General features: G+C 36.7%; 3 protein-coding genes across 3 annotated transcripts; all 3 read left to right on the forward strand.

Annotated features, from left to right (window-relative positions):
* Positions 1–3,242: 3,242 nt before the first annotated feature.
* Positions 3,243–5,090, forward strand: LOC130957852 (pollen-specific leucine-rich repeat extensin-like protein 3). Its single transcript, XM_057884697.1, has one exon. It carries the CDS (start codon positions 3,243–3,245, stop codon positions 5,088–5,090), a length of 1,848 nt encoding a protein of 615 aa, XP_057740680.1.
* A 381-nt stretch (positions 5,091–5,471) lies between these two features.
* Positions 5,472–11,053, forward strand: LOC130958112 (uncharacterized). The gene is made up of 9 exons (XM_057885013.1): positions 5,472–5,799; positions 6,417–6,608; positions 7,286–7,383; positions 8,236–8,317; positions 8,425–8,628; positions 8,705–8,961; positions 9,601–9,691; positions 9,817–10,033; positions 10,537–11,053. The coding sequence occupies exons 1-9, from the start codon at positions 5,617–5,619 to the stop codon at positions 10,752–10,754; spliced, it is 1,542 nt and encodes a 513-aa protein (XP_057740996.1). The 5' UTR covers positions 5,472–5,616; the 3' UTR covers positions 10,755–11,053.
* Positions 11,054–11,165: 112 nt separating this feature from the next.
* On the forward strand, positions 11,166–12,694 carry LOC130958115 (protein DMR6-LIKE OXYGENASE 2-like). The gene is made up of 3 exons (XM_057885015.1): positions 11,166–11,788; positions 11,937–12,264; positions 12,337–12,694. The coding sequence occupies exons 1-3, from the start codon at positions 11,346–11,348 to the stop codon at positions 12,595–12,597; spliced, it is 1,032 nt and encodes a 343-aa protein (XP_057740998.1). The 5' UTR covers positions 11,166–11,345; the 3' UTR covers positions 12,598–12,694.
* The last annotated feature ends 554 nt before the right edge of the window (positions 12,695–13,248 follow it).

The raw sequence follows: 13,248 nt of genomic DNA on the forward strand, positions 1-13,248 counted from the left end.
ATATATTACTAATTTTATAATCAAAATATTAGATATTAATTTCTTTTTGTAACTAAAATATTTTATTTTAAACAAAAAAAATTATCTCCCTTTTCCTTTTTCTTCTTTTATATCTTTTATCTCTTCGTTCACTTTATTTCTCTTATATATTATTGTTATTGATTAATTATTAATTTAAAACCAAAATATAGAAAATAACATTCTTTAGTTTTCATTGAAATTAAATTAAAATATTAAAATTAAAATTAAAATATATATAATTAATTTTACGACTAAAATATATCACATAATATTCAATATAATTGAAATAAATTCTTTTTTTCTAAAATTAAATTCTCTCTTTCTCCATCTTTACTTCTTTATCTCTTTTCTTCTTTCACCCATTTTATCTTTTTTATGTATTATTATTAATTATTAATAATTTAACAATTAAAATATATTAAATGACATTTTTTCATTGTAATTAAAATGAAATATTTTTTTTTAAATTTTTTTCTTTTTCCATCTCTTTTCTATATGCTCTCCTTCTTCTAGGGGTGTTCGCGGATCGGATCGGATATGGCTAAAATTTCGATCTGATCCGCATTAAAATCATCGGATCGGATCGGATCCAATATCCGCAGCTTTTAAGGTTGGATCCGATCCGCACAAAAAGCTTATTAAAAAAATATCAATAAAATTCATTTTTTCTCTTCTTTTAAATATGTTTACTCTTAAAATAATATTAAACATAATTTTCTTAAATAATAAATTAAAATAATACAACATATATGATAATTATTAGTTGAAATAAAACATAAAAAGATTATTTACTTATTTATTTCTTTATTTTTGCGGATACACGGATATGCGGATACTAACACAAAATCCGCAATCCGATCCGATTAATGTGCGGATCCGATTCCAAAGTCTTGCGGATCGGATCCATATCCGCAATTTTCGGATTGGATTCAGATAAATACCGCAGATATGCGGATTGGATCCGATCCATAAATACCCCTACCTTTTTCCACTCAATATATCTTTTTCTTATTTTATATTTTTAAATAAAAAAAATAATTTGTCATTTATATATTAATATCAAAAGAAATATTTTAGAAAGAAAATGAAAATAACAGTGGTAAAAAATATATCAATAGCACCGAATGACCATCAATCGACAGAACTTTACTGGCCGATTGACCGCCAACCTACTAATCAACCACCTATGATATACATTGACCATGGACTGACTGACTATCCATTAAAAGACTCAAACCAACTGTCATTGTCGACTGAGCGACAACCCGACAACTTATCTTATCCAATTGACCAACCAAGCTCGATCGGCCAAAGATCATCCAATGATCAATATCCACCAACGATCGACGACTAGCTACCTCCTAATCTTGATTGATCTGCCACCATCTTTCCGATACCAAATTAGCCACAGTTTGTCTACCTATCGCTCGTGCATGTCGTCCGATGATCATCCGTCGACCTATTTGACCAACTGCCTGTCGACTGACTACATATTCCAATTGATTTATTGCGCCTTGACCAACCACTTATTGACCTACCTCGATCTATCGATCCATTGCCGACCTACCTGACTTATTGTTGTACGATTAGCCCACATCGAACTACTACTGATTGGCTTCGGTCAACACAGACAACTGACCTATCACTGGTCGACGTCAGTAAAACAACTCAGTCGATAATCAAACAACACTTGGTGACCTAATCTGCCAAAACTCTGATAGAGTGTTAGGCAACCCCGAACTATGAGAGTTGATTCCATCTCCCATCCTAAGATGTTTGTCATTTGACCATAAGTGACTCCTTGGGTCACAAGAGTTTTTGGCCCTAGTTCTGCTAAGCTTATTAGGAATTTTGTTTCTACGGTCTTTTTGTACTCTTTCTTAGTCCGGTAAGTATTTTGCAATATACTGTAGAACTATGATTAAGTCCGTGTAGGGTTGATGCTATTGACAACACTATTGTTCTGAGGGTTATTTGAAACATTGATTTGGACCTAAACGTTAGGTCCAGATCCATTAGTATGACAACGTTCAATCTCTTTGGTGCCGAGGTGTCGCTTGTTCGAGTTTCTCGTGAGAAAGTGGGGGGTGGTACCTACAAGAGACTCCGATGCTTAAGTTAGCAAGGGATTTAGACAGACTTTTAGTAGATTAGAACGTGTGTAATACTTTGGGGGAGGGGGTGCCTGTATATTTATAGTAGAGTTGATAACTACTTTTGTTGAATTAGTTCTATCTTTCATGACGGATAACCGTTTCCTTTAGTTTTAGAGTTTGTTGGAATCTATCTTTCGAGAAAGATTGAGATAATAGAAAAGATTTCTGGAGATTGTTACCTGTCTTGGGCAAGTAAAGATTAGCCTCCTTATATCGGTGTCCATCTGTAGAGGTCGGACTTGTCGAACAGGCCACCTTTTTTGGTGGGCCTTTTTATCTTATCGAGCTTGATTTTTATTGGGATAAGATATGATTAATTATATATATTTTTTAAAATTTGATAAAATTTTTAACGTCTATTACAAAAAAAGTTGGATACCATTAACTTTTTAAAAAAATTAATATAGACATACAATTTATTTAAAAAAAAACTTATAATTCCGAAATATTGGTATAGGCAAAATTACTAGTGTGTATATATATAATTTCGTTTATTTTTTCAACAAAATAATATAATCAGTCATTAAATATGTCATTCATAGTTGAATAATAATTTTTTTATGAATATTAAATATACATCTCTATACCATGGATGTGATCTGTGAACATATATTATTGTGGTAAAAAACATTCTTTAAGCTTCTGCTTTAAACTACATTTTTTTTTGGGTGGAGTGCTTTAAACTACATTTTTTTTTATACAGATGGGATTATAAACCAAAATCCAAAATTAGCACTAAATTTGTTGATTAAGAAAGACCAAGTCAACGAATTAATGGTTATTAGGTGGTTCTTAATCTGTTTTATACATAAGAGGTTGGTTTGGTTATATGACCGTGGTCACATACAACAGTGAATAGATTTTCTCTTTTTAATATGGCTAAAATAGGAAGAGGATTGCTAATTATTTGTTGTTTAGCTAAGAGTGATTTCCAATATATTCGGAACCAAAAGTAGCTAATAAACTATTTTTTGCTCAATATAATACCCATTCCTTTCATCAATTATTTTACACTATTCCCATAAGCAGCCTTGGAGGGCCTTCCAAGGTTGGTCGGTCATAACCATGGCTCATCATCATCACCCTAAATTATTAGCTTCTTCTTTTCTCATCCTCTTTACTTTCTCTTCTCTTTCAACATTTTCACATGCACACTTTCTTCTAGAAGAACTCCATTTCGCCAATGACAGGCTTAAGAATGCCTATGTTGCTCTCCAAGCATGGAAACAAGCTATCTACTCTGACCCTTACAACACAACCGCTAATTGGGTTGGCAGCGATGTTTGCTCCTACAATGGCGTCTTCTGCGCTCCCGCTCTCGACGATCCCTCCCTCGAGGTCGTCGCCGGCATCGACCTCAATCATGCTGACATTGCCGGACACCTTCCCGGCGAGTTAGGCCTCTTGACCGACTTGGCGCTTTTCCACATCAATTCCAACAGGTTCTGCGGAATCGTACCTCCATGCATGGAGAATCTAACTCTCATGCACGAATTTGACATAAGTAACAATCGATTCGTTGGTGGCTTTCCCAACGTGGTTCTCAAATGGTCAGACATGAAGTATCTGGATCTTAGATACAACGATTTCGAAGGGTCTTTGCCGCCGAAACTGTTCGAGATGGATCTGGATGCAATCTTCTTGAACAATAACCGTTTCACCTCTGTTCTTCCTACCACTCTCGGCAAATCCAAGGCTTCGGTTATTACTTTCGCTAACAATAAGTTCACAGGATGCATTCCGAAATCGATTGGAAAGTTGAACAAGTTGAATGAGATTCTCTTCATGGGCAACAAACTGGGTGGTTGCTTCCCTCAAGAGATTGGAATGATGGAGGATTTGAATGTTTTGGATCTTAGCGACAACAATTTTGTAGGTACTCTGCCTAACATGACGGGTTTGCAGAACGTGGAGGTTATAGACATTGCAAGGAATGAGCTTAGCGGTTATGTGTCTGATTCTGTTTGTCAATTACCTTCTCTGAAGAACTTCACTTACTCTGATAATTACTTCAACGGGGAAGCTCCAGCTTGTGTTGCTGCTGTTGCTGCTTATAAGGGTTCAATTAGTACAACTGTTTTTGATGACTCAGGAAATTGTTTGACTGGAAGGAAGAATCAAAAGAAATCTAGAGTGTGTTTGCCAGTACTAACTCGGCCTGTAGATTGTAGCAAGGCTTGTGGTGACGGAGAAGGAGGTGGTAATAATAATAAGGCCCCCTCGTTAACACCCAAAAAGTCACCTCCAAAGCCAAAGGTTAGTAAACCACATTCACCACCACCACCATCACCACCACCACCAGTTAGTTCTCCTCCTCCTCCTCCATCCCCAGTTTACTCACCACCACCACCACCTACATACTCTCCTCCTCCTCCTCCTCCACCAGTGCACTCTCCACCGCCACCAACTCAATCACCTCCCCCACCACCACCAGTTTACTCTCCCCCACCTCCAACTATGTCACCTCCTCCTCCTCCACCAGTTTTCTCTCCACCACCACCAACTCAGTCCCCTCCTCCACCCCCTGTTTACTCTCCACCACCACCAACTCAGTCCCCTCCTCCTCCTCCACCAGTTTACTCTCCACCACCACCAACTCAGTCACCACCACCTCCACCCCCGGTTTACTCACCGCCGCCACCAACTCAGTCACCTCCTCCTCCACCCCCAGTGTACTCTCCACCACCACCAACTCGGTCACCACCACCTCCCCCAGTTTACTCGCCACCACCGCCAACTTACTCACCTCCTCCTCCAACCCCAGTATACTCACCACCACCACCAACTAAGTCACCTCCTCCACCCCCAGTTTACTCGCCACCACCACCAGCATGGGATGATGATGTCGTCCTCCCACAACACTTTGGATCTGCATACAGATCACCTCCTCCACCGGCTATTATTGGATACTAAAAGAAAAAAAAAATGTACAATGCCATTAACATCTTTGTCCTATTCATTGTAATATCAAAAACATGTATACAAAGTTGAACTTCGTGAATGTGAATCCAAATTTAACTGAATCTTAATGCTATTTTATATTAATGTTAATGCAGCTTTCTCTGTTTCTCGTTCCCGTTATTTTTTATCCCGTTAGGCCGTTAATACATCCGTGTCTTTCGAGTAACTAAATTTCAAATAAAGTTGAAAACGAAACGAGAAATGATACGTAGACAAAATTTGTTTGATTGTTTTCTGGACCTACGTGGAAATGTTGTAAAGACTTTTTTTCTATGTGTTGCAAGGTTAAAACGACGTCGGTTGGTGCGTGGCTTTTCCCATACGCCGAAACACTTGAAAACGACACCGTATGCCTTCTTTCTTCTTCCTCCGATCCCAATCCAAAACGAAACCAACGTAACATACTCACCGCTACCATTTCCACATCGCATGAATCTCACTCTTAATTTCAATCCCTATTAAGAAATTCGAAGTAGAAATGGATGACAAAACGCAGCCTCTCAACAAGAAAAACGACGATGACGAGGAAGACAAAGTAGTCGCTGAACGACAAGAGCCCAATCCACCAGCTGCCACCGGAGGCTGGGGATTTTCGTCCTTCTCCTTTCTCTCCGATCTTCAGAAGGCCGCTGCCGTTGCCGCCGAAGAGATCTCTCGCAATGTGTGTATCGAAATCAAATGTCGCTTTTGCTAGCGCCTCCAATGCATTTTCTTTCAATCTGTGATTTTGTTTTGGATTTGTTGTTCTAGTTATGGTTCAATTCCAAATATAAGCTACGGTTTTTGTATTTAACATTTAAGAAGCGTCCATTGTTTAGATCCATAGGGCAGAAGTAGTTAGTAGAACTTGTTACTTATTATGCAAATGGGGGATTCTAATATATGTTGATTTAGGTACTAGTAGAGTATGTCATTTTTGAAGTCTTTCCAGTTTGCATAGCATTTCGATGCTCCGGGGGAACACTATATTAGGGTTTATAGGCGTCAACATAAAATGAGAACGTGGGAATTGAAGCGAAGGACATTAAATTGCAGTGTCTTTGGTAACAGGGCAAAAATATATGTGTGCCTAAATTGGTATTTGCCAATGACTAATGCTATATGTTCATAATCCTACATGTTTCAGTTGGTGAAAGATATAATGTTAAATGAAAAATTAGATGCATTTATAATATGTAGAGTGTTACAATATATTTTGATACTTTAAAAGTTTAGGATGAATTTGGTACGAGGATTCAGATTTATTCACTTGGAATTGGTCATGGTTTCAAAATGCAGGCTGCTGCAGTTGCAGAGACAGCTTCAAAGAGCTTTGCGGAGTTGCATGACGGTGCTGAGGATTCAGAACCAGAGAAAGATGCTGCTGGAGAATCTCCTACTGAAAAGGAAAGTGATGATGAGGATGACAAATTGAGAAAATCTGCGCTGGATAAATTGGAGAAAGCTAGTGAAGATTCATTACTTAGCCAGGCAATAATAAAAGGATTACTTTCCCTTTTCTTTTCTGGGAGGATGGGGTTGGGATTGTTAATTTGTTATTTAGATGTCAGATCTTCAATGCATTTCCATATAAGACCAATTTTTAGCAATCTTGTCTGCCTGTTTATGTGGAATCTCATGTCTCTGCCATGAGCAAATATGCAAGTTTCATGTTCGAAGTCCCTTTTGTTTATCTTTCAAAATTGACGTTTTAGAGGGGAAGGGAAGGAATTTACTCTTCAAACCTTTCCGTTCCTTTTCTTTTGCTCCAAGACCCCAACTCACAAACACCCCTTTGTGATCCCCGAGACTAGTGGTTTGTGAAGCTTCTAGCACATCCTTTTTATGGGTCTCCACCTGAAAGTTTTGGTTTTTGTCTCATACTGTCTTGACTATTTAATTATAGGCAACATTGATGAGAAAGATAATTGACAATTTAAGTTGCAAATTTTTATTAGGGACAAATATTAGTTTTGTTTGTGGATGTTTATTGTATGCTTTGTCAATAGCTTTTTCTTGTTTCTTTGTGCTCTTGTAAGGAGGCTCTCTTGTCCTCCTGTCATCTTGCATCTTAATTCTTTTTGTCTTAATTATATTCATCTTTTATTAAATAAAATAATTATGCACATTGCACTAAGTGCTTATAGTTAGCTCCATGATGAGTGCAGAGCTTGAAGGTTTTTGATAATTCTGTTGAGACATTTGCTTCTGGAGCATGGACTGCCTTGGGAAACGCATGGAGAGGGAGCACTGAATTGGTTCAGAGGTATGATTTATCGCTTATAGGTCATTTGCTCTTGACAGATACTTCCATATATTTTGATGGAAATAAACATCTATTGTTGAACGTGTAAATAGTGTATTATGATGTTTACCTTCACTTTAGGAGGGAAAATGAAAAACATAAGCCAGATCTATAAATGGTTTCTGTGGTTATTTGGTTTTGCAGTGGTCAATGCATTGGTCTTGTTCTATACAGAAAATATTATAGATTTATCCTTTTTCTAGTTCCAATTCTCAATGCCACTCATCTATGACTGTTCAGGATTAGCATCCTATGATTAATTCTCTTGGCTTAGTGTTTTGTGCTGTGATTTGACCTGTATGAATTATGGGTGTAGGATAGGGATACAAGTATACAATAATTAGTTTACTAATCATATCGATATTTAAACAACTCCTAAAATCTAAATTTCTTGAATCTCTGTTAATAGTTTCACGTATGGTTTAACAATGACTAATAAGGTTTATATGATGGAAACACAGTATTTCTTAAATTTTCTTTCAGTCATGTCTCTATTAAAGTAGCATAAAACTACTAGACTAAGTAGTGCCTCTTCTAATCTTTTGGTTTTTTCTCAAATATACTTTCCTTCTCTCTCTTCCACCTTTCTATTTGTTTTTCGTTAGTGTATGGATTTGAAGCATATTCTGCACACCGAGAAAAGCTTTTCATTGTGTGTGGAAGATATGGCCTTTTGCTGTTTTCTTGCATTTTGTTCCGAGTCTTTGAATACTTTAATAACATCATGAGGGACACGGTTGCTTTGGATCATATAAATTTTTTCCTGTGTAACTGCTACTAATATGGATAATGGCTGTGATCCCTGATCACTAGGCTTGAGAATTCAGCATCAAACCTTGCAGGATCCGTACAACAAGGTGGGCCTCCAGGTTCTAATGCAACTTCCCTATTAGAGGTTTGAAATACTTATGCCAATCTTCTGATGATATTCATCAATTGTTATCATTTGTCACTAGTTAGTAGTTACATAGTTACACACTGTGTGTATTTGTTGTGTTACAGACTGGAAAAGCTTTTACTGCAAAGGGAATGCAAGTGCTTGAATATGTTGGTAAGGAGACGATGGACCTATTAATCAGTGAAACTGGAATTGATGTTGAGAAGCCTAATACAGAAGGTGGAGAACAAAAAGATGAGGATCAATTATTAGAGGAAGTGACATTTGATCGATGCTTTTACATTTATGGAGGTCCGGAGCAGTTGGAGGTAAACCTTAATGATGTTGAATTTGGTCGTTTAGATTTTGCTTTTTGGAAAATCATTTCACATGCAATACTCTCAGGAACTGGAAGCTCTGTCTAGTCATTATGCCCTGTTATTTAACCGAAGAAAAGCGAAGTTATCAGCAGAGCAAAAGTCTGTATATGATGGGAAACTTAAAGAGGTCCAACAAATTTTTAATTTGAGTACTGAAATGGACGGAAGCAGTGCTGATTTAAACAAAGGAAAGACAGTAAAGAGAGAAAATGAAGGAAGCGGTGATGAGATGAAGAATTTACATGATTCAAATGTCAACAAGGCTGCTGAAATGGCTGCAGGGTAACTTAATCATTCCATGACATTAATATTGTGTTTGATTTTGATGCATCAACAGTGTAAAAGTGTTGAACTGTCATCCAATTAAATTCTTTGGTTGATCAGACCATTAAAGTAGTGGGTAAGAAAAAACATAGAAAAAGGACTTGAATAAAATATATGTGTGAAAAAAAAGAAGTAAAATTAAATTACAAATGTACTTCATGGAAGTAGGGTAAGAAAAAGAATTTGTCATACACATAAACATCTTGGAGAAGTGTAACATCCCAAAATTTTTGGAATCTAATTCTAATTAAGATTATTTTTTTAAATTAGGGATGATTATATTCTATATTTGTTTGTTAATAATAATTAAAGTGGTCCTTCAGAAATACACAACGTTGCTAATTTGAATGTTTGGAAGCGGAATAATATTACAGACTGAAGGTCGTAGGATTATTGAAAGCGGGCCAAGGAATTTCTATTGCTTCTTGTATATGGCTTTATTAAAAGCACTCTTGTGTGTTACCCTCCTAATTAGTTCTGGTTTTTTATTCATTTGTGTTCATTGCATAAGTATGCTTGCCATTTTGCCCTATTGATTGAGGAAGCCTGCTTTGTTTTGTTAATGTATGTGATGAATCCTGTTGCATTTTTTTGCAGTTTTACGAATGTGTTGGCTGGGCTAGCTGTTAATGATATAATTCAGAGAACTACTGGAAGATTAGAATCTCTTCATTCTGAGGGAGTTCATGTATGCGAACATACTCTTGAATTTGGTGTCAGAATTTGAATATCATCTATAAAATTCAGTTTTCCTTTTTCATTTGTGTTTATTTTATAAGTGAGAAAAATCAAATTTGCTGCTTTCCTTTGCAGAGACTATCTGAAATGTGCTGTTTTTCAGTTTCTCAACTTCTAATGCTTGGCAAATCCATCATTTCTTGTGCCAACAAAATCGAGGATGGAGAAGTTGATAAAGATAAGGTGAACATTGAGTGGCCTGAAGATGTTTCTGCCAAAGCCAAGATCATAAGGTTAAATGCCCAGACAATGATAGGATACGTGGAAGCAGTTTCGAACAGTTTTATTACAGGTTTGTTTCCTAAAAATAATTAAGGCCCGCTTCTAACTAGAAAATAGTAAAGCATATATTTTTTTTAAAGAAATGGATATGTCCATATATCTTGGACTTCTGTTTCTGTTTTGATATGAGATATTAATATTAATTATGAAATATAAAAAGATATGGCAAAACTTATACCCAAGACTGTTTTATGTAAAAAATGAACATGTTTGTTTGCGTAAACATTCTCGTTAGATACCAAAAAGAATTATGTTTAATCAGAGCCTGTTTGTTTTTGCCGTGAGGCCTTGTGAAACGGATGTGTCCATAGAACCTCCTGACATTTGTTTGCAAAAGTAATGTTAGGAATGCCACCAACAGCGTTCTGCAGTTCAACCAAGCAAGCTATTCGCTGATTTGATTGTGATCACAATTACATTGTTTCTGTTATATTATCATAGTCTAGTAGTTGCTTACCGAGTCACTCTTATGAAGTTATGCTCATCCTTTTGCACTTTTGATGCATTTGTCAGGCATATCTGATGTAACCGAGGCCTATCAAGCTGCCATTAAAGTTGTTACTACTCCCGCCGAGACTCGTACAGATTCTCCCCAAAAATCGGTCCCGGAAAAAGCCACCACTTTCTCTGAACACCTTCGAGCTGATCAAGCCACAGCAATAAGCAAAATCCAGGACGGGTTGCAGTTTCTTGCACACGTAGTCATCTCAACCTCCATGAATGCTGCTTGAGAACCCCCATGTTTTTATTTGTAAATATTCACGGTTTAATTCGATAAGAGACACCATTCCACTATGTTCATTGAACTCGGTTCACTCTTAGCCTAGTATCTGTACCTGGACAAATTTGTCCTTATAAATTCATTCGAACAGCATTTTCTTTTTTATTCTTTAATTTAGGGATTTTAGAAATGCTCACTGTTCATCAATGCGCTTGAGGTACGTGATTTATATAATCATGTAATAAAATGGTACATTAACTATATGTGTAGCCGCTACATTTGGAACTCGCAAGCAGTTTTTATTTGGAACTCGAGTGTAATTTGTGTATGAATAAGGATCTAATTTTTGTTTATTTACTTTATTTATTGGAATCACTCATCATATAATGTTCACGAGAAATTTGAGGTTGAAGTATGGCCCTACCATAATTTTGTCCGCATTTGTACCCAGATACATTCTGGTCCACATTCAATGTATCTGAAGACAACCGACGTACGATGATGCTAAACAGGAAGAAATCTATACAGTATAACATTTGTGTTTATCTTATTAACTGCTAACACAAATCAGGCAAGTGTGCGGTGAGAGAAGAGAAGAGACATGGGAGACATAGACCCAGCTTTCATACAATCCACAGAACACCGTGCCAACCACCACAAGAAGTTGGTCGAAGTTGTTGAAATTCCAGTTATAGACATGTTGCAAAGCAGAGAAGAACTTATCTCCAAGATTGGAAGGGCATGCGAGGAGTGGGGATTCTTCCAAGTAACCAATCATGGGATTTCCTCTGAGGTGAGCTCAAGAGCAGAGGCTGCAGCGAAGATGTTCTTCGAGCAAAGCACGGAGGAGAAGAGGAAAGTGAAACGAGATGAAGTGAATGCGATGGGGTACCATGATGGAGAGCATACGAAGAACGTAAGGGATTGGAAAGAGGTGTTTGATTATCTTGTTCAGAACTCAGCACAAGTTCCACTCATTGAGTCCCATGAAAAAGAGCTCAGGACTATTACCAACCAATGGCCTCAATCCCCTCCTGATTTCAGGTAATCCAAAATTTCAAAACAAGATAATAATAATCTTTGTGATTAAGAATTTGTTAGGTGTTTTACTAACTTAGATTGCTACATTTAAAAACTATAATTAGATGTAAACATGTTCTGTATTCTTAGATTGAAGATGATGTTTGATCAGGGAAGCATTGGAGGAGTATGCAAGGGAGGTGGAAAAGCTAGCATACAAGTTGTTGGAGCTGATTTCATTGAGCTTGGGGTTGGCTGGTGACAAGTTCCATGGTTGCTTCAAGGACCAGCTAAGCATGGTGAGGCTCAATCACTATCCTCCGTGCCCGTTCCCTGATCTAGCTCTCGGTGTCGGCCGCCATAAGGATAGCGGTGCCTTAACCGTGCTTGCCCAAGATGATGTTGGAGGCCTGCAAGTTAAGAGAAAATCAGATGGTGAATGGATCCCAGTTACACCAACCCCAGGAGCATTTATCATCAATGTTGGGGACATGGTTCAGGTAAGAGTCTAAATTAAGATAATTGTTTTTCAAATCCATTTGATTGATTGAATATGTATGCTTGTGACAAAGGTTTGGAGCAATGACAAGTATGAAAGTGTAGAGCACAGAGTGGTGGTGAACACAGAGAGAGAAAGGTTCTCCATTCCATTCTTCTTCTTCCCATCTCACAAGGTTATGGTGAAGCCTGTGGAGGAGTTGGTGAATGAGAAAAACCCTCCAAGGTATAGAGAATACAACTGGGGTCACTTCTATGCTCACAGAAACCGCACTGATTTCAAGAAGCGTGATCTGGAGAATATCCAAATTTATCACTTCAGAATTTTGGATTAGGAGTAGTAATTTCATGTATGTAAATTGTGTTTCCTACTTTTCAAAAATAGTCCATAAATAAATTTAGAATTAAACCTTCCTTTTAAATGTTTTGTTTACCTATTTCCATAGTAAATAATAACTTAATATGATAACATATGTAATCCTTCTTTTAGTGTCAAACTTTTTTCCCCTAAACTACTAATTTTTAAAACAATAACAATTTACTGTTACAAAAAAGAAAGCATTTTCTATTTCTCTTATATAAATATAACTCTCAATATTTATATTAAAAGAAAAACTATCATTCTTTTCAAAACTAGTTATCCACAATCATAAAACCATCCCAGTTATTCTCTTTAATGCTATTTTCTTATTTTCAAATGAAAATTTACTTCTATTACTTTCAAAAAGTTAAAAAGAAAATTTGACGGCCGCATGGAAAGTAAAATAATCTATATTATTGTTGTTTAAAAAAAAATGGACACTTACGTCCCAGACTAAAATTTTGAATGTAGAGTGTAGACAACCTTTGCCATGCATGTGCACACGTCACACCCAACTAAGAAATTTCCAAATCCAAAATCATAATGATTCTCTACGATATCGTGCAGCCTTCTCTAATCTCTACTCTATAATTCTGTTTCTTTCTATCTTCATTTTTTCCTTTGT

This window comes from Arachis stenosperma, chromosome 10 (genome assembly GCF_014773155.1).
Source record: "Arachis stenosperma cultivar V10309 chromosome 10, arast.V10309.gnm1.PFL2, whole genome shotgun sequence".
Lineage (NCBI taxonomy): Eukaryota > Viridiplantae > Streptophyta > Magnoliopsida > Fabales > Fabaceae > Arachis > Arachis stenosperma.